We start from the raw sequence: 22,969 nt of genomic DNA on the forward strand, positions 1-22,969 counted from the left end.
CAGCAAATATGTATTTTCAAGTAATTTTGACCAATTTCTGGTGGTTGTAGTTGCACATGTGATGGAGCTATTCATGGAGCATGCCGTGTGGGGTGTAGGCGAGTGTGTATGTCCTGGTCATATGCTTGTGTGAGCACTGGAGAGGCTGCTACTGCTGCTGTGTGTGCATGATTACCCTGGTTAAGAAAGAGCATCGTTATAGTGATTAATGGTGCCTTCATTAAGCTCAGCCAGATCATTTGCATACATTAGATAAATGCGCTGGAAGATTCATTTGGCTTCAGATTGTTGAAGCTTAAAATACTGGGTTTTTAACTCATTTGGGTTAAACTTGAAGTTACATTACATGCAACTAAATGTATCTAAAAGTTCTGTAGTATTAACATTGATACATTATAAATATGAATTTATCTGAACTTCGCTTACCGTTAACTGGCAATAATAAAATATTTTGAACATAGTTATGTATGTATGTGAATGTCTTTTTTGGTGGTGGTCAGTATTAGATGGAACCTCATTTGTGCTCATTTGCCTACACGCTGCTGGACATTTTCAAAGAGCCTCCACCAAATTAAATTCAGAATCCATCAGAGCTGAGCCACACATATTTGCAATTAATACAATTTTAGCCAGCGTTCCTCTATTTAGACTGCAGTGTCAGTTTACAGCACTAGGATGTCCAAGCAGGCTTAGAGAGTGCATTTTAAATTATATTGTGCAAAGGGAATCAAATTTGTATCTCTAAAAAAGCTGCAGTGCGCCATGCTTCAGATCTGAATGTTGTTAATTTGTAAAAAGCTTCGCTGATTACCAACTACAGGCAGCTGCCGTTCTCCATGTGACACGCGCCTTTGTTTAACAACTCCAGTCATTTCTGCTCAAACATAAAAAACACAGTTGCATTTCAAAGTTAGGATCATCACAACAAACAAAGGAGATGTATTTTTGTGTATGTGAGGTAATAGCTGATGCGGCCGCGTATCAGGAGCCAGCAGATAGTTGGAGGTCATCTCTATTTCATAACAATGATTAGCTCCCTTCCATCTGCCGCTCCCCACATTTCCTCGCTTTCCTTGATTGCAGCGTTCTCAATATCCAGGAAATTAGTTCATTTTTGCTCCACAAGCCTCAGTGCCGTCACTGAGATACAAACAGGTGCAGACAACCAAAGTGTGCCACACCAGGGAAAATGGTGTATAATGGAAGAAAGAGAGAGGGAGCACAAAGCCAACTGGCATGTACAATAGAAGATGATTAATTGGACATTGCCCTGTATTTGGATTGTGCTGAATAATATTGTATTGCTAATTTGCTATTAAAAAACAATATCAAGACTTTCTCTCTCCATATTGTTTTTGGCACATGTTGCATCGTACGCACATGTGAATGAAAATCACATCAGAGACAAAAATTTTGTCATTTCTTATGAATATTGGTTTTGACAGCTTTCATTGAGTAGCATACATATAGACCATCATACCAGCCATATTTATAAATCCACTCTGTGCTGTATTACAATATTTCCATACAACATCATATGGAGTGTGGCTTGTGCATGTGTGTGTGTACATCATGTCGTGTTTGCTCTGGATATGAGCACATGCAGTGTGTCAGCGGCAGTGAACACAGAGAGGCTAAGAGACACTACAAGGGGGGCCTGAAGGGTTCACATTTGTTGGAATAGCTCGGTACTTGCATGTGTGTGCGCATGTGCGTGTGTGTCGGCCACTGGTGCTGCAGGGAGGGCCTAGTGATCAGCAGCTGAGCCTATGTCCCGCTGGGAGCCATCACTGCAGAATGGAGCAGGTGTCTACACACACACACACACACACACACCACTGTAACCCCACCAGTGTTTTATACACACCCAGCCCGCTCATTTAGACCGACTGCAGGGTGCCTTTCTATGTGGATTTCATTGGATGTTTGCGCGCTTTTGATCATTACCTATTTTTCATACCCACTGAGTCAAATAGGAACACATATCTGAAGTGCAGCTATAAACAATACTGTTGTAGCCCTCACCATAGTAACATGCCCAGTCTGACGACACCTTTTAGCATTTGAATATTTTGACCTAGAACTAATGATCCTAAATTCTATAGCAACACACTTTAAAAATGACATATTTAGCCTGTTTAAGATACCTACTCTTATATTGTTTGATCCTTGATATGGATCGAACTATGACATAAAATTGTATCTTGTTCTAGTTGCAATATGGACAGCACATACAGTACATTACTGTACAAAACACTCAGGGGAACAGAAAAAAATACTATATAATAGCATATATGGTGAATACATTTTATTTTACTTCTAGTTTTGCTTCCCCAGGTTAGTGCAAGAATTTAAGGAGACACAGCGTAACTAACCAGACTTAACGACTGCAGGTTTCTGCTTAAAAGGAAGAACAGAAAATTCCAGCACTGACAAGAGAAAAGCAAATAATAGTAGTGAAGAATCAATTTATGAAGTTGTATTACAAGCTCTTTAAACAATGTTAACTGTCATTTCAGGTTGACATTATCAGCAAATGGTAGGCTGAGATGTTACGCAACACAATAACCGGCAGATAGACTAAATTAATTAGAAAAGTGACAGTGATATGAAATTGTACAACAGATATGTCAGCCTGGTACAAGCTGACAAAAGAGGTATTAGTGAGTGCAAGCCCCTGTCTGACCTGCAATAATCCAATCAGACGCCTCGGCTCAGTCTTCTCTCACAATACACACAAATGATCACAGTGTTTATTAAATAAACAGTATTGTGTTTTAATTTATCCACACATAACATAAACATACTGGAGCAAAGGCAAGAAGGTACAATAGGTTGCAGTAATTTAAGAACGCAAAGGTAACGCTGGTAAGCAGCCGTTACTTTGAAGAACGACATGTGGACAAATAGTACGATCTTTTCTCCTCTCTTTTAGAATGGATGTCTCCTGTTCCAATGAACTTTTATTGATTCACTAATTACTGTGGATAAGGCAAAGTATCAGCTGCCCCCAATAATAAATGATGTATGTCTGACTGTACATTCAAGAGGTATCTTTTTGGCTAGCTCCAGAATTTGTCAAATAACTTAAATCTTTCTTGACAGATTTTAATATAAAATTGTAAATTATTCATAAATGTATAATATGTGATTGTTTAATTAATAGACATATGGAGCATAGTTGTCTTCCTAGTTTTTTGGTTTTTTTTAATGCTACTTACTAATAGTATAATTAAATGAAATTCTTATATCTCTGCAGGAAAAAAACAAAGCTGTGACATGAATTACATTAAAGCAGATTATCAATGTCTGTTTGTAAAATATAAATCTGTAATGTAATGTCTATGTCACAGCTGGACACGCTCATAAGGCATGCATTTTAAACCTGTGTATTGTGCAAGAAAATTCATGTTCTTGATAAGCTAAAGAGGCAGATTTCTTTGAACAAACCAGGGTTGAATTGCAGCATCATCACCAGAGTTTAACTCTCATTAATAATACATGTAGTCTAACAGGATTTCCATTTAAATTTATTAGCGTCAGTACATTAGCGACAAGACCATAAAGAAAAGCTCATAGCTCAGTGTGTTTGCCGAGGAAACATTTATCCTCGGCTAGTTTAATTTAGTGTGACATTATGAACTGTAAACCAACACAACACATTTATTCATTGGGGTTTTATATGCTGGCATTATTATTACTCTTCTCAATCAGCTAATGCTTCATTTGCACAAAGTAAGTGGAACGTGTCTGTGAGCGTGTAGGCATTTAGACTGGAACCCGTCCGAGCTGTCTCTTGTTTGCATTGCCCGCACGCTTCTCTTGGAGCATGGGGAAAAGGGCGCTTAAGCATGAAGTGACATTTCCAGAGCTAGATTTGTGCTTTGTGGGCTCGTGTTTTTGTGTCCACAGCGCCGCGGGCCAGTGCTGTGAAGAAATCTGTCTTGTTTTCCGAAAAGGTTATTCTTTATCAAAAGCCGTAGTGCCGATCTCTCTGCTGATGCTGTTTTGAAACATTATTATCACTGATAGCAGCTTAGTGACAATATTCACTTGAGGTCAGCACAAGAAAAAAGATGTGTTGTTTAAGAGTACAGTGTGTGCACAAAGCAATAATAATTCATATTCATATGTGAATAAAAGCTTTCTGAGATGAGCAGCAGTGGAAGGCATCTCGAGTACTTGTGTTTGTGTGTGAGGTAGTGATTAAAGCCTGGAGCAGATGGACCACACTGGTTTCCCTGTGTGTTGCATGTACCCGACTGGGATCAAACGGTAAAATAGGCTCCTGTCCCCACACCCAAACCCTCCGTACTACACAGTGGTCATCCTAGTGCGCCACTCTACATAACTAACACATTATAAACCTGCATATCATTGATGGACAACATGCTACGCTAACCAGCAGTAACTTTTTCATCAATGCCAAATGTCAGCTAGCTCACCTGTTGGTCACTGCTGTTGTTGCATTTATGTATTATGCCCACTAAACGATGTCACGACAAAGAGGTAATCTCCCACTCAGTGTTATGTTTGAAATGTGTATGTTAATAAATCTCCTCCCATATTGTTACGGCAGTTACAACACAAACATTTCACCTTTTTGTGCAGTGCTTACATTCTAAAAACTAATAACTACAAACCTTAACTAGCCTTATGAAGCATCAAGAAAGACTTAATTCATAATGAGCAAATTGTTTATTCCTAGTTTATTAAGAATGACTTATGCTTACGAACTAATTCAGGTCGTTTGGAGTTAGGATTAGGACACGGGTATAATTTAAGTAGTTATTAATACTCATTCCTAAAGAGGGAGTATTATGCAAAATCTACTTTTTAGAGCTTGCTGCAATGTTATGACGTTGTTCCCTTATCAAAAATAATTCCTGAAGTTTTATATATATCATCCATACATGTTTGAGTAATCTTGCAGTCTCTCCTGGGCCCTACTCAAACCATACTTACGGTTAGCTGTAAGATTCTGTCCAGTGCTCAGCCCACAAGTCTACATCACCACACAGCAATTTTCCATAAATGTATAAAAGCAGGATGCAAAACAGTACACTACAACCTCACAAACCTGATGTGATGCTCAGTAGTTTCATTAGAGGAAATCACGCCGATGTTAATGTGATATTGCTCTGAAGGGGGAGTGACGTGGAGAGCAGAGGGAGGGGGGACTCATTAAACATGTTAATACATTGTTTTTGGTGAATATCACATTTTCAAAACAATAAAAGGTAACATCCTGATCTAAATATACCCCACAGAAGCATAACCCTCTCTTTGATAAACTACTATTTGTTTATTATGAATTGAATCTTTCTTCATGCTTTATTTGAGCTATTTTGTTATACAATGTTTCAGAACCTTGCTTTGAACAAAAAACATTTCCTTTTGACTTATTTTAGACTGCATTATTTTCCTAAAGTATGGAGTAAAAACACTGAAACTGTTGGGCTTCTCAATTTGAGCGTCACCCCAAGCTGAGGCCTACGCTGTTGGTCCAAATGGACACTAATCCGCTGCTGTCCTGTTGAGAATACACACTCGATGCCAGAGCATGTGCCAGCCTGCAGAGCCAGTGCAGAGCTAAGCCTCTCTGGGCACCTCCACAAACCTTTGCCCACTGTTTCAAAGACCACTGCTATCTCTGTGGCAAATTCAGCATCTTTTCTAACGAAATGAACATTGAGAGCCCCTGACTGTCTGAAACAGTCAAGGGCTCTCAGTTAGAACAGTAATAGTTCACTAAACAAACACAGGTGAACTTTAACCTGTTGCGGCATAGCAGTAGTGCCTCTATCACTGCAAAGGTCAGTATTTAGAGTATTCATCTTTGTACTTTTTCATCCTTATTATTTTTTGGCCACCCACCCTTGGCTTATAGTGAATATAGTGGCAGCTGTATTTTCTGCTAAGGTACTAAACATTCCAAGTCTTGCTTAGATGCCCAACTTATCATTAGGATGGGAGCAGTATTTATATATTTTAACTTTTTTGTTTACTGTTGCTCTCTGGGCTGTTCGTGCGGGTAATGGATCAGGCGTGCAGTGCTTACTCCACACAGTGAGCCTTGTCACATCTCTGCAGCGTTCGAAGCTTGAGCTACAGCAAACATCTCGGAGTTCAAGTGAGAGAAAGTGGCTGTGACAAATGCAGCACCAACTTGTTCTGGGATCAGCGTAAAGAATTCATTTGTGATCTAAGCAGTTTTGAGTTCCCTCAGTGACACAGACACTAACGCTTATGTCCGCTGACATTCAAGAAGAATATGGAATATTTATGGAAGTGGAGCTACGAAAGCTGGAATCTATCAAAGTAAATCATATATAATTAGTGAGTCAAGATAATGTAATCTTTGTTCTCATCTCTATAAAGTGAATGCCTTAAAACACTCCTGGAAAACGATCTGACACCAGAATATAGAATTCCTTAAATGAAACACATGCCAAAAATGTTTGTATTTATTTCACTTTTACAGTTCTGTGCTCTCCACAAACATCATTAATCTTGCAGCATTTATTGATCCCCTGGATTACAGCTAACCTTCAAAATCCATTTAGTCCTCTTGTATTTATATAAAATATACTTCCAGCATTGGTGGTCTTTTTCTCTAGATGCTTCTTCTTGAGGTAGCTCTGAGTCAACTGCTCCAAGCATCCATTACAAAATCATAAGCGTACTGAGCCACTCTGCTTTTGAAGAAAAGAAAATGTATTATTTGATTAAAACTACAACTGAAACGCAGGTGCTGCTGTGCCTTGGACTGTGAAATTACCCCCAAATCAGTATCCACTTTGTGTGTGACATTGATTCATGCAAATAAAGCCTCTGATCTCAACAATAAAAGCAAACAGTAAATCACAGGTCTAAAGCATCCCATTGTCCGGATGCAGTCACATTGTGTTAATAGCTGTCTCTGTCTGAGAGCCAGTGCTGTGTCTGACTTTGTCTCTGGGCAGAAATGCAGCAGCATTTGGAGTTGCTGTGATTCTCATTTGTTTGATTGTTACCGGCACAGACTGGATACCTGCCAGGAAGAAGGCGATCATCAGTCTGAGTAGCACAGCAAGATGCTACTACTGCCAGAACTTCAATAGAGCAACTAAATCTATCCTTCAAGGGCGAATCAAAAAGAGCCTAAGTAAGCTGTAGCATGCTGAGCAGCAAGCTTTACCCTATTAGATATATTGGTGCTTCCACCACAAACCTCTGGGTCGAAATTGAAGTGCATTGTGTTGTTGTCACATTTTGTCTCTCTCTTTATGTGTCAGTTTGCCATAACATTCTGTGCCATCATTTACAACTATAATACGCTGTGTATTTGGATACTGTAAATGTAGCCTTTGGAGCAATACGTTGTCACTCCACAAGCATCACATGGAGGGCCTTCTTTTGGCCACTTCACAAGCCACTGCAGACCACCAGTTGCACGTTTTGAGATATTCTCACTCACTGCTCTGGCCAGTATAACCCTCCAACTTGCTTCAGCCACTCACAGAAATATTGATTTTTAACTGGTAAAGATACCACTAAAACATGTTAATTTTCTCCTGCTAATCAAGGTATTTTCTTCTTGCACTTTGATGCAACACTTCTCTTGGCATCTTCAGTTCACCCTTTAAATAGAAGTCTTATTATGCAGAGTGAAACATAAGGCAGGTGTTGAAACTGGCAGTTAACAAGAATCAAACTGAGAGCACCCACAATTATCACTGTCTGCATGCTGCGTATTCAAGCCCTCCATGCAGCATATGTCAGACCATGCCTGCTTTTTCACACTTCACTATTTCAATAATAAATGGGAACAAACTTAACTGTCAGCAGCAGAATACTTTAAACTCAAAACTGCCATTTGGGCCAGGAAGAAGCAACAAAACTTTGCTCAAAATTAAGACTAAATGACATCCCATACATGTAGAAGAATGCTCAGGGAGTCAGGTCGTGTTTTGCCTGCCCGTGGCTTACTGCTGCTGTAAAATCTTGTAAGATTTTAGTCCCAGCATCTGATTCCAATCAAGAGTTTGAACATGCTGTAGTGGACCGTCACAGGATGTAGTGTTCATGATATATATTACACTATGTTAATTAATTCATTAATTACTGGATTTATACAGTCTTTCAATATACCCCGAGTGCTTTACAGTGCATTATTCATACACTCAACACTCTGTGGTCGTAAGCAAATCTTTTAGTCATAGCTGCCCTGGGACAGACTGACGACAATGGAATTAGGCCCTGGTTGGAAACATTGCCAGGGAAGCATTTCTTGCAGTTGTGCTTGAATGATTGATCTAATGCTCTCATTCTGCTGGTTGGCCTTTTTGTTGTCTCTCTTTTAACAGTAAATGCATTCTCCCTACTATTTCATGCTTGTTAATGGAACATGCCCTGCAGACTCTAGCTGCTACTGGAAGGTGTGTGCATGTGTTTGAGGAGGCAAGAGCTCCCTCTTCTTGTCTGTCAGCGATAGGAGCTCACAAAGCAAAGCAGCCCGAGGCTCTATTGCTGCTAGGCAAATTGAATTAAGATTACAATGATGTTTATGTAAAATAATCACATTAAAATAAACTCTTTGAATTGTAAATTTTATTGAAATGCAAACAGTTAATATTCACTCTTGTTTTATTAATTACAGATTAATATTTGAAGGGAAATTTGGGAATTTGGTGTGGTGTGAGTAAAGCATGACATGAATTCTAATTTTGAGAATAATGAAAAACTATCCTACTGTAACTGGACATTTGAATAAGCTAATTTTGTTGATTTCATTAAGTAGGTTTGTATTGGTCAGGGTGTAGTATTTTTATGTATTTATTGATTGATTGATTTACGTTAAAGATAGCGCACATTGTTTCTTTTCTCATAATAGAGAGAGGGGACAGTTTCCCTCTGTGAGCACCTGCCTGAGTCCATGGCAGAGTGATGGACCGTCTCCTCTTGCATCCGCCCAGGCCCCGCCCCTCTTCCCTCCTTATCCAATAGGAGCTCGCAGCAGGGATGACTGGTCCTGCTGTACGTGGAGATTTTGGGGCGCTTGTGAATCTAATGATTTCACTCCGGGTTTCTTTATCCAAACTGTTTTTGTTTTAGAGGGCCTCGGCTTGATACTGCGTTGTTTTTGTGCTTTTCGTGTCGCTTCCACTTCGCTGATAGTCCGTCCAATTTTCCGCGCTCACTTACCCGGTTTTGCACTTTGTCCGCTTCCAGAATCGCTATTGACAAAGTACGACAGCCTCATACAAGAATGGTCATGGTGAGTAAACACCGTGCGATCTCAATGAGAGACAACACGGGCTGTGTGTGTTTGGGTGTGCTTCATTTGGACGGTCCCGCTCTGTCAGCCTTTTCAGAGGGGCGCACCTTGGGTCCACGAGTGTGAGTGTAACTGCACTTTAAGTAAAGGACAGTGAAACTGTTTACAGAGGAATACGTTGGACATTAAATTCCGCAGGGCTTTGAATTATATAGCCCAAATTTGGGATGCACCTGCAGGGACAGGTGTGTCCATTAAAGTTGGGTCAATGGGCTGCTTGCTCTGAAAGGACTCAGAGAGTGTCAGCCTAGGACATATAGCCTGAGAGCTATCTTGTAAAGACTTTTTTTTTTTTTTAACTATTTATATTTTCTTTTCGTGTAACCATTCATGGGACCATTCATGTTTTAGTCCACACCTGTATGATGTATATTTGTGTATAAAGTGCTCATTATTTATTATGAATAATTTGTGTCTGAGTGTGAGAAAATCAGAAGTGTGGTTGTAGCATGAGTACACAGCTATAGATGTAGCTTTTTTTTTTGTTTTTTTTTGTTTTGTTTTTTTGTTTTTTTATGAGCCCAGAAAGAGCTAATTTATATACACAGTGCAGCACAGGCATCCTATTACCATAGTGCCTGAGGCTGCAATCACTCTCCATACTGGGGTCCACGCTCGGCCGGCTCACTCAAGCACACACCTCAGCAGCCATTGATTGCTTTGCTGGGATTCAGAAAGCCTTTTCACTGCCAAAGCAGGCTGAAGCTGGCGTGTGCCGACCAGGGCTCGGAGCCAGCCAGAGAGCGAAGGTGTTAACACTCAGGGAGGGGGAGGTGAGGCTGGGGGCTGATGAGCAAGCCAAAAAGCCAATCACAGTCTGAGAAGGAACGTTGGGGGGAGAGTGGGCGGGCTCTGACCTTCCAGCTGAGCAGCGCACTGGGCGGGTGGTTGTGCGGAGCAGGGAGGAGGGGGGGTGCAGGGAGGAGAGACACACTGCAGCCCAGCATTCTCTCGTCCTCACCATTCTCCTCTCAGCATCTGTGGAAGAAGGCGATGCTTGCTCCGTACGCCTCTAGTACCACGCTGCTGTCGGCTCAACATCACTGAAGCAGGAATAAAGACAGCCCCAAAGCGCGGAGCAGGCAGGGTTCTTCAAACCAGGACTATCAGAGCTGTTCTGTGAGGAGAGTGAGGCAGAGCTGAGACCACGGCCGGCGTCTCCCAAATGGAGTGGAATGGGTTTAAGATGGTAAGGAGAGCCGCACTACTCAGAGCACATGGGAACATATAGTCTGCATGCAGTACCTAGTGTGGGCTACTATTCAGTAGTAGTATCTGTAGATTTCAATGTAAAGTTTTTATTCCAGCTGTATGAGTGTGAACTGTTATAGACTGTAGACTGGATTTAATGTGAAAAAGGAGTAAATTGTCTATAGTAAAGCAAAGGTGTGAGCATAGGTAAGGAGCTGGAATATGGAGAGTAAAAGAGAGCTAAGGGTTAAACTGGGAAACAGCACCCATTTTATGATGAAGTCAGAAATGTACACGTCTACCCCTTTTTATCGGCTTGCACCACTCGTAAATATTCACCTGTCTGCTGCAGCAAAGAAGGAATTGAGGAGTTGTGGATGAAAATAGACTTGATAATGTTTTGTTTGGTGAAGGAAAGGTAGAAGTAGCACATGTGCATTGGGAGTAGACACGTTTGTGTGCCATGCTTGTTGTGGAGGTGTGTGCTGTGGAGGTGGTGAATTGATTACTACGCTGTGCATTTAGAAGGGTGAGTTACAAGAACCTTGTCTGTCTAAGCTCTCCTTTTTTACATTCATACTGACTTAACATTTTTGTAGTGCAGCAATGCTCTCTCCTACAAAAGCCATTCATTTTCCTTTTATTTAAGTACTGCTTTTGTTGCAGATATTGCAACACATTTTCAGACCATAAATTCACATCATTTATGTTGTCTTAAAGCTTCCATCTGTCTTCATGCTTCTCTGGCCATCCCAAAGGACTGACTCACCAGTATTCATCATTCGTAGACCAGTAAATGTTTGCTCGCTGGCTTTAGTTCACTGGATCTAATCAAAATGCTAATTGAAATGAAAGGCGATTCCTCAGCTTTAGTTGGTTAGATATGCAGTTTTCTGCGTACTAGCTGGAACAAGCAGGTGAATGTAAACCTGGCACAGTAGCTAATCATTATTGGAATATGTAGAATCAGGAGGTAAAAAAGACATTTTTGCCAGCCCCAGGCATAATTAAATCGAGCTGGTTTCATCCAAAAGGGAGAAACACCTACTATGTCAACAGAGATTAAACCTACAGTACATGTAAGTTGGCTTCCTGTTAGGAGGTAGAAAAACATGCCATGGCCCCACAAGAGAACCATCTTAAGAAGAATTTAACATTTGGACAATGATATTGAAATCAATGAGAACCCGTGGCCCTGGACAGGAGGCAGGCCAGTGTAATTTCACATAAATGCATACACAGCAGCGCCTATAATACCCTGAGGCAGAACACCACATGCCTCAAGGTTACATGTCAATGCTAATATGAAGGGTCGGAAAAGAATTTATTACCAACATGGTACCATCTCATGTATGAGGGGCAACTGGACAAGTTTATAATTGGAGATCCAGTTTTGAAATTGGCTGCTTCTAGGTGTCCCCATGGAGTGTGCTGTGTTTGTCTACATTAGTGGCAGAGTGACGCGTGTCCAGATGCAGAGTGACATGGTTAACTAAAGGCTGATTAAACCAAAGCTAAATGGATGAAGAGAAGAAGGCAGAGTCAGAAGTGGTACTGACAGGGGAACAATAGACGGCTAATCTGCTTTACTGTGCTGCTGTATGCTGCAACATATCTCCTTAAGATTTTCAGATCAGAAGAATGTATTGCATATTAGCTAATTAAATGTGTTTTATTGAATTTTGAGGGTTTATGAGTGATGTGGGAGGGTCTGCAGCCAGTTTTTTGTCAATGTAATAGTCTGTGGTTTGGAGCCGGGTTCAAACTTTGGAGGAAGAAATAATTTTTTATCATTTATGTTGAGTCATATTTATTTGTTTTGATTCATCGTTTCTTTGTTGAATGCAGCTCTGTACTGTGCACAAACACTTCTTCAGACATACTCTTCCTATTTGCCATTTATTTGTCAGCCTCTGAGTGAGTGACAGATTTAATTCATGACATGTGTATATCAAACAGTGGCTTTAGGGACTTCTGCAAACACACAGTACAAAGTTAATTTGTGTACAGCACGAATCGTGGCAAAGTTTAAATGTAGCCTTGTAAAAAATTATGCTAGAGTTTTTGTCTCCTATTACGCCCACCTCTTTATATGTATAGTGTATACCTTAGCGAGTTATTTTGAAAGTTGTACCCAAAATGCCAGTAGAGGGTGCTAGGCCTACAAGTCTGACTCAGTGAAAAATTTACAAATTACAAATTTAAACAATGCTACTGGTAAAGTGACAAAGCAGAGAAAGTGAGGTTATTTGAGCTCTGAAGCTGAAGTGATCAGAACAAATCTAGTGTAGATGTATCTCAGCGCTGCAACAATTAACCGGAGTAATCAAAACTAGTCAGCTATTAATATAATTATAATAGTTTTTACTACTATTGTCATAATAGTTCATTGGACTATACAGACTCTAAAACACATGCCAAAAGACCCTTTATAACAAAGACAACAGCAATATTAAATCAAAATGCCATAAAAAGAATACTTTCTTATTTTCAGTAGTATTACACATTATTTGTGATTATTCTCCATCTAGAACATATGTGTCAAACTCGAGGCTCGTAGGCCAAATGTGGCCCTCCACATGATTTTATGTGGCCCTCGACAGGTAAGATGGAAAAGGTATGATCGTCTTAAAATGTCATTTTATCAGGAGATACACAGTTACACAGCCATATTTTTACATCTAGGCAAATGCGTATACAATATTTGTAACTTGAATAAGTAATAAATACAGAAACAGTTAAGTAACAAGTTAAAAAATTGTTTGATTGTTTGACATCTGGCCCTTTGAGAGCAGCCCTTTTGCTAATGTGGCCCTCAGTGAAAATGTGTTTGATGCCCCTGATCTAGAAGTTTCCTGTCATCGTATTTCAATCTTTATTTGTTTAAAAAAAAATAAAAATAGGAAAAATCTGAATGTACAATAAATATTCATTTAATTAGTCAACTGATCAGAAAAAGCACCACTGACTAGTGACTACTGAAACCATTTGACCTCTGAGGAAGAGTATAAATGCAATGCAATGATTTCTGAAACGTGTTCAAAGGAAACATACTTCAGTTATGTTTTTAAATAGGATAAGACATATGTTTAAAAAATAATATATGTGCATGATGTACATATGTTATACAGTATCAAACACAGACTTATCTGGATTATCTGGTATAAGCAGATTCAGGCAGTGTTCCAATATCAAACAATAATTTACTGGAAAAAGTACTAGAGCTATGATCTGACATCATGATACATTTCTACCCTTCATATAGCATTCATATTATATAGAACTTATAAAAGTCAACACATATTAACCATAGAATGCAAATGAAACAGGATTTGTATATACTCTATAGCTGACATGTACATTATCCTAAATTCTCTTTTACTGTATTAGCTTTATCATTATCGTGCATAAACAGCTGCTGACAGATATGGAGGAGTTATTCTACTTAAACACAATAACTAAGACTTTACAGTGAAGGTAGTGACATAATGTAACATTTAACTAACGTGTTTCTTCATAATATCTTTGATTATTGTTTGATTTAGTTATGTTACGATAATGCTTCCAAGACATGTTTTCTGTAAATACGTTTGGATTCCTTTATCCCATTTGTGCTTGTATAAACATTATTAAATATTGCATTGTCTTTAAATGTCTTTACCACATAAACAAGGGGAGGATGGAGACAGCTAATGAGCCGAAAGCCTGTTTGAATAAGATGCTTCTGTAACTATCTTTGTCCCAATTAGCACGCTTTGGTGTTTTAAATATTCCTTTTGTGCAGTGCCTAAACACACATGAAGACTCACAAAACGGTCACGTTGAAAATTTAATAGGCTTCCACAGCGATTTCCTTCATTTATTTAAGAGATTTCTTCTTTTTCTGTTCCTCTTTTTGCGTAATGCTAGAAATGGGAGAGTGGCTGTGTGTTAGACCTAATTCCTCTGGCAGCGGCTCAAACTGCTACAGACAGACACATAATCAGCTGGGGAGTGTTAGCGCCTCAGCCCGCTAGCATACACACGACCGAAGCCCTTGTTGTGCATTGCCGCTTTTCAGAATAAATATCCCGATGGAAAATACAGTGGGAGGAAAAGAGCCATTCATGTGCACAGAGCTTTGTTGGGTTAAAGAAACAAGAAGAAGAAGCCCGTTGTTAGCTCGCGTTTCGTTTCATTCTATCCCAACAGTCTTCCTCAATCATCTCTCTCACTCTGCTCTGTCTGTGTGTTTTAGTATTCGTACAGATGTTTGGATTTGAGTGGCAGTTTCTCCAGAGACGAGGCACAAGACTTGTCTCATCTGCATTTTGCATCACCAGGAAAAAAGGAGGAGAATGGCAAGCGGGTAGACAGGCAGTATATATATATATATGTGTGTGTGTGTGTTTGTGTGCGTGTGTTTGTCTGTTGTTTAACTCAGCTTAACTGGGCCTCGTGCTGTCGACGTGTGATGTTTCAAAAGGACGTTTCAAGGTCACGTTTTCGACAGGGCTCACCACTTCTTGCATATCAAACATTGGTATAATTCTGTAGTTGGATAAATTATAGAAATGCAACAGACCACGTTCCAGTAGGATTTGTGTGGTCGGTAGTAAACACAATGGTGCCTGCAAACATTCAGTATAACGTCTCTTGCTGTTTTTCTTCAAGAGCAACACTTAACCAAAAACACTGACACAAACAGGGATAGATGGACAGATATAAGTTCTTAATGTGTTATTTTCTGGTGTTTCCTTTAAGACACAGGCTCTAGTAGTTCGCTGAGATGGGACGAGAAAGCTGTTCTTCTAACATCTCTCAACCACGCAGGGAAATCAGATGATCCACACGCACACAGAGGTCTGATGTTTATAAAAGTCATATTGCAGAAGGTGATAGACTAGACCTGAGCCTCATGAATTATTAGAAAGAATATGGCAGTGAGGGAGATAGCAGCCAACAATCTCTGTCTTCGGTTAGAGGCTGTTTGACTTAGTGCACATCCCAAGAGCTAACAGCCACTGGCAGTTATCAGGCCACAGCTTGAGATGGTAATTCAGATAATGTTGGTGTTTGTCCCCAGCAGAAATATGGATTTACACAGTCAAAGCATATTTCCTCCAATCCACAGGAATACCGGCCATTCTATACAAAATAAGATGGCACTGTAATATCCAGGGCTTATGGTGTCAGATAAGCGTCAGCAGCAGGCATAAATGGTACCTGCGATGTGGACTCTGCGTTGTTTGTGTAGAAGAGACACAAAGTGGACTGTGTGTGATCTCAAATGCTCCGCTCCCCTGCTGACACGCCCTGGGGTTTCCATGGCCATCATCTGCTATCATGTTGTTGTTTTTTTAATATAATCATAATAATTCTCCTAGTGCTGTTTTGGCAAGAACAGAACAGGGAATACAAGTGATGCAGTTGATATGTATTATGCCATAAACTCATAGTATAGTCAGAAGTAACAGATTAATGAATAAACTATGTGGTAAAACACACTGACCAAATAAATAAAAAGGCAATATTTTGTGGTGTGGCATGGGTGTTATACTGATAAACTGTTGACAATTGAAATATACCAATATATCAGTTGCTTCTTTTTTCTTTGTTTCCCCTATAGTACACATGCCACTGTATTGGGTGGTGATATCCCGTGGCTATTTTCAATTACTCTCTGCCACCATACCGCAGTCGGGAGAATAATCTGCTCGTTTGAATGCACGCCACACTTAATGTCTGTGCCTGTGCGCCCAGGGCCATGACTGTTACATCTGATGGTATAACACATTTAGGCTCTTTTCCTCCTGCTGCATTCACACTGAGTACGCTACGCTTAAGTTTCACACAGATCAGAATTTTTGAGCAGATGGGATCAACATAAATTCTGAAGTGATATTCTGAAATGACATGCGTAACACAACTTAATCGTGTTTACCAAATAACAAAATCTTTTAGTGACTGAGATGGTGGCAGATCCAATATGTTTCGGGTTAGGGTTAGTCAACAGCACGATTCATCCAACTAAATGTTAGATCAGCTCACTTTTAGGTCGATGTGTACAAATGACTTCAGTAAAAGCGTTTGCACTATTGTTTTGACCTACTGTTATCTACAAATACTTAAAAGCTTTTTGGTAACTCTTAATAATATCTACACCTTTATTAGTCCTAATAAAGCATGAGTAAAGACTTCATTCATAATTAACTAATAGTTTATAAATAAATTAGGCTTATTACTACTTCATTGAGGGGTTATGAGTTAGGGAAGGTATTATGTAGTTACTAAGACTGAATCATTCTTATTAAACTATTTGCTCATTATGAAAGTCTTTCTTCATGTTTATTAAGTCTAATTTGGTGTGGTATTTATTATGTGTTACCAACTTTTCTTGTCATTATATTTATTACATTTCTGGTAGTGTTAGTGTTTTAACAACAAAATATTTTAATATATTGTGTAGTTCTTTCAGGTCAGGAACATAAATATGTCTTTAAGATCTTTTAACATTTTCTGTGAAGCACCATTACTCATCACATCAGGTGACAGGGCATTGTTCTTTTCAGTATTTGATTACACAAGCTCCAGTCCAATCAATAACCACATCAGGTCTAGGCACACGCACTTTTGGCAGTGGGATGACTTCTCCACCATAACCAAGGTCTGCTGCTGTGTGTGATCAGCTTGGTGACTTTGCTGCGAGGCGCACACACACTGTTACATACGCAGTTACACAGGGAGGTGCAGCTGATGGGGAAGCAGTGATTAGATTAGCCCGAGCAGCCTCCTGTTCGGCTCTCCCTGGTTGTCTGTGTAAATGCTTCACAGTAGGTCCAGTTTTTATGGCTTGAGGCTGTTTGCAGTTTTTAAATACCAACAAAGCCAATATTTCTAAACAACTTTAATGAGAGCATTCCCCATATTTGGTTGATTCAGGATTTGATAACTGAGATCCAAAGATTTTCATATTCTTAGGTGGAGATGGAAAAAACTCTTCAAATTTGTGCTCAGCACTCTGCCCCCCCCCCCCCCCCCATATATATATATATATATATATATATATATATATATATATATATATATATATATATATATATATATATATATATATATATATATATATATATATATATATATATATATATATATATATATATATATATATATATATATATATACACAAGCAACAAGTAAAGAATACTGCTGAATTGACTTTTTAGGATAAGCATATGTAAAAGCAGTGAGTTGTCGTAGAGGTTCAAACTAAAGATAGCGCAAAACCATAGAGCTGCACAGCCACACTGCCCTACACTATTTTCCTAAAGATCTTTGTCTATGACACCTGCTGCTGACTCAGATAGATGTGATTATCTTCTAGCTAGCTTCAATGTTTTTTCATTGCCTCCTTTGGATTATTTCAGGACAACTTAAACAACATATAATAATAATAGTTTCATTTAATACATTTGCTCAAACAGCCAAAGACTGAATCTGTTGGTACTGCAGCAGCCGGGGAAGCTCAGTGTATAGTTGGTGGTACTTAGCTGATGTGCTGTGGAGGACTGGTGGTAGAATAATAAGGGTGAAGGCCATGGGGCAGGGGAGTCCTTGTGGCCCTGCAGGGGGACCTGGAGGAGCTGTGATGAGGGCCAGAGAGGGCAGGCTGAGGGACAGGCCTGACAGAGGCCAAGGCTTCTATTCCAAGACCCAATCCCCATGCCCCGAGCTGCAGCCAAACAGCCAGGCAGGTGTCCAGCTGATCTCACACTGCCACCAGGGACAAACTGCAGCGACACCCGCTGAAGCTGCACAAGTGTCATTTCCACTGTGGAGATGCTCACCAATTTTCTGCTTGTATGGTGCAGAGCTGAGGCTCGGCCAGTGCAAAACTTGACCCAGTGTTCTACAAATATGTGCGATTCATTGGCTTTGAAAAATGTCCAGAAGTGGTGATCTTGACCTGACCATCTGACTGTGATGACTGTAGAAAATGTTGCCAAGTTAAAATAATGCCATTTTATTATGCTGTGTCATTGCTTTTTAACCACTGTTTTGTTTTGAAATATAGCATAACATTGATTAAGACAATTGCAAATCATTTGACATTTAAGCAGTTTGGAAAGTTTTCTTTAGAAGCACTTTAGAGACAGTGTCTGTTCTATCCTAATCAGTTACTGCTTATTTGATCTGCTCCGGAGTCTTCCCAGCAACCACCCAATTCACAGCGGCTCACCCCTCAAAATATTATTGCATTTTTGGAGAGTGGGTCCTAATCCAATTGAGAAATTGCTTACATACTACTTGCCTTACATGGTCTGGAACATGTATTATTCCAAGTCACACTGAGAATAGGTGGAGAGGGAAAGAAGAGGAGAGGAATCCATTGGGGAAAGTAGATGCAGATCGATGGGACTGGAGGCAGGCAGGCCAGAGAGCAGCAGAGGGCCTGGTACGTGTGTGTGTTGGGGTGTGTGGGGGTGTGCATGTGTGTGCGTGAGACACCAGATTACTTTTCCAATTGATCCAGCCCAGCATCCATCTGACCTACAGGATGTTCTGAGGCATGGAAGATGCCAGTGGAGGTAAAGAGATGGAGAGGGACAGAATAACAAGGAAGGAGAAGGAGAAAAATAGAAATCAATACAGCAGAAAGTTTCATAGGGAAATGTAGTTGGTTCAGAGTAGAGATTACTGACATCGTCTGACAGGTCACTTTTGGAAAGCTATCCCCATTAGTGTCAAAATGATGATGTAAATATAAAAACATGGATTGTTTTCATTTAAAGTATATTGATCTATCTGCAATATCTGCTCATATAGTCTTTAATGTCAACATTTGTGTCTAGATAGTGCTGTTATCTAGATTATGCTACAATATGATGCTTGCATTGTATCTGTCCCTATCAAATACATATTATAATACACATTTAATGTTGCAAAATTAAGAGACAAAGACAGAAGAATCATTCAGAGAGGGTTGTCTAAAGAATAGAATATGTAGAGTATATACAGACTTCAGGCTTTGCAGAATAAGTTTTATTTTTAGGCGTAGTAGAGGTAAGCAATACATTGTGTACATTTACCCTTCTTGCTTGAGACAGTGCACTGTACAAACCAGACAGCACCAACCAGGAGCCTGAGGAGACAGGAAGCACTTTTGAGCCATCAAATATTAATGGCCTTATAGAGTGTATTGATTATATAATAACTTTTCCCAGCATCAGAGCGCTGACTGAAATGTATTCCCTGAATAATTGAAACAGTATCCATGAGCGCTTTCTCATCTCTATGCTGGCTCAATGTAATAACAGTGCATCTTTTTCAATGTTTTGTTTTGGGTTTTTTTTTATTTTATCTGATGATGTGTGTTCATGTGAAGAATGCACTAATGAAGGACCTGGAACTTACCCGTGTGTGCCGTTTGTGTGTGTGTGCCTGTGTGTGTGCCCGTGTGTTTTTTGTGTACCTGTGTGGGGGTGTGTGTGTGCCTGTGTATATGTGCATGTATGTACACTTGTGTGTGTGTGTGTGTACCTGTGTCTTTGTGTCTGTGTGTGTAGTGTGTTTTAGAATGGTTGTGCATTGACCTCTGACATGGACATTGTATAATAGAATATAATTTGACACATGTGTTGTATGTTTCTGCGGCTGAATTAGCACTTCATACACATCTGCTTGCTGCTTCTATCACCACATTTGAACTGCAGTGTCCGCACTCCCTTCAATATAGTAATGATATAGTATGTGTAATTATGAAAAGAGGTGGAAATGCTTTTGATGATTCACCTCGGCCTAACTCTTCCTTTTCAGGGCAGCTTTTAATTGACCTTCTCCTACCTTCAAAATAACATTGTTTTAGCTGATCAAATAGTAAATGTGTATTATATAGATTGGGGACACACAAAGACATTTTGTTAATGAAATAACACTTACATATTTACATACATACACTACATTTACATACATACACAGATATTTAAATACATACACTTGCATAAGAAAATATTTGTGCCAGTTACATGCATCAAAATAGCCAGTGCTTACAATTTCTAACTTTGTGTCTGCCCAGTCTCCATAGTTCACAGTTTGAATAGCTCCTGAAATATATTGACTTTTTCAATATATTCTAATGTTTGAGATGCACCTGCATGGATCATTATGAGCTTTTTCCCCATCAAAATCTGATTAAAATTGTGTAAGAATGCCAGGTGGTATCAAGCTATAGCCCCTGTACCAGAAGGCAATGTTCCAGTTCACTCAACTTCTTCATATGCAACAGAAACTCTATTTTGTCTGTAAGGCGGACCACCCTTCATCTGTATCTTCTTTTCCTCTCCTCCCTGACAGAACACTCTCATTTAGCCCTACATTATGCATTCGCTCCTAAGTTTACACGACACATTGACAACAGAACATGTACAGGCGCCCTCCCCTCGCTGTCTCTCTGCGAGCTATTGAGAGTGTCTTCCCTATTACTCAGGCCTTGCTTTTTCCACCTCCTCTCTTCCTCCCATCAGATCCGTCTCACTGTCTCTCTGGAGGAGTAAATGAAGGCAGAGGTCAGCTCTCCTCTCTCCCTCCTCTCTTACTAAATTGGCTGCTTGTAGCTTCCATAGATAGCTGCGGGCTGGAGAGCTAGTGAACAGGCTTTCTGCTCATTTGTGGCCTTCTATTTCTTCAACCACGGCCTTGTTTACCCACCGCGAGCAAGAGGGAAGCCCTTATTAGAAGCTCTGCCAAGGTCACTGCAATAGTCACATAGAGATCACACTTTTCACACACATTCTATAGCTCTATCTGTGCTATTAGCTTCCATGACTAGTTCCACCTGTGTTTTAGTCTGAACCGTATAAATGATCAGAGCTCCACCCCTCCCTTCCTCCCCTCATGCCCCCCGATACCCCCCCTACAGTAACAGTATAAGAGTATAACCTAACCCTGTGCAGTGGTGTGTGATGCTGATGGCGACTGTGCTCCATAGGGCTCGACAGAGACACAGTGGCGTCAGGCAGAGCTCCCGCAGCTCCAGGGCTGGGCAGAGAAAGGATTGCTGACACAGCCAAAGATGGTAAGGAGACTGTTACTGCCAAAACCAACACAACCAATAATACAAAGTCATGTGATCTCATATTGCATTGTTTCACCGAGTATGCTGGTGGTGCTGCTGCTGCTGGAGGAGACAGTAATGGAGGTGGACATACAGGTGTGGGGCAGGAGTAGATTTAGTAAAGACCTTTTTACAGTCAAAACAATGTTAATCAGCTTTCTTTTACCTATTTCTTTGTTTTTTTAAATTATATTAATTATTTATTAATATTTGTACAAATGTAGATATTATTAGCTATTTTTTTCAGTTCAGTTGTATACTTAATTATATATATATATATATATATATATATATATATATATATATATATATATATATATATATATATATATATATATATATATATATATATATATATATATATATATATATATATAAATGTCTTCAGCACATGGGTTGTATATATATATATATATATATATATATATATATATATATATATATATATATATATATATATATATAAAAATGTCTTCAGCACATGGGTTGTATTCCAGCACCTATGAAACACTCATACAGCTCTGAATGGCGTTTTTTTTTTATCAGTACTGATATGCAGGAGTAAACTGAAGGTCTAGGGCAGAGTAAAGCAATAGTTTGGACTGGACAGGAAGCATGCTCACACATAAGTTTGCTGTGAGGTAAACTGCTTGAGCTCCAAGCTGCAGTCCCACTCTAGTGGGTAAAATGAAGTGCAGCAGAAGAGGCGGTTGTATCCAGTCAGCAGGAGCTGCACTGAGCTGTGTCCACAGCACTGGGCTCCACAGTGGGGGAGCAGGACAGCTCGAGTGTGCACTACCCTCGTGAAGTGGACTGCTGAGAAGCACAAATGCTGTTGGGCAGGGACAAGGAGAGGAAGATAATTGGCCGCTGGGACTCGGCAGGTCCCTGTTAATTAGAGGCAGCCATTTTGGTGTAAAAACTCCACTGAAAATGTCCCATGGAGTTGAAAGTCGCTCTGACAGAATGGAGCTCAGCAGGGAATGTAAACAGATTTAATAAGGCTCTTTCCAATCAAGTCTGGTAGAGCTAGATACTGTGTGCTTCAGAGTCGCAGTTTTGCAGTGATGACCGAGTAGGTTGGATACTGTCTAAAGAAGTATTTGCATGCAGCTCTCATCTGGAGAGCTTTTAGACGTCTGTGTGTTTGTTTTCTCTCACAGCCGTGCACCATTGTTCGCCTGTGCTAGAGTGTGTGCTTGTCCACATTGAGAGTGTCTGCAGAACTGTGTGCAAATGAGAAGATAGAGGGAGATGCAACGCTGACATGCTGATCATTCTGCTCCTAAACACTGATGAAAGAGAGAGGAAATAAGAAGCAGCCGTATTTAGAACCAGAAAGCAGGACAAAGGCTGGTGCTTACACT

General features: G+C 39.9%; 1 protein-coding gene across 4 annotated transcripts in view; it reads left to right on the top strand.

Annotated features, from left to right (window-relative positions):
- Positions 1–22,969, top strand: part of elavl4 (ELAV like neuron-specific RNA binding protein 4) — a 58,901-nt gene that overhangs the window by 2,280 nt on the left and 33,652 nt on the right. For 2 of the 4 annotated variants that reach the window (XM_055221155.1, XM_055221156.1), the window contains exons 1-2: positions 10,220–10,508; positions 21,477–21,563. In XM_055221155.1, coding sequence (XP_055077130.1) covers positions 10,485–10,508; positions 21,477–21,563 — 111 coding nt within the window. In that variant the 5' untranslated portion in view covers positions 10,220–10,484. Of the gene's footprint in view, positions 1–10,219; positions 10,509–21,476; positions 21,564–22,969 lie in introns of those variants that run through there. The other 2 variants (XM_033965058.2, XM_033965062.2) reach the window with 1 other exon arrangement.

Source organism: Periophthalmus magnuspinnatus, chromosome 4 (genome assembly GCF_009829125.3).
Source record: "Periophthalmus magnuspinnatus isolate fPerMag1 chromosome 4, fPerMag1.2.pri, whole genome shotgun sequence".
Lineage (NCBI taxonomy): Eukaryota > Metazoa > Chordata > Actinopteri > Gobiiformes > Gobiidae > Periophthalmus > Periophthalmus magnuspinnatus.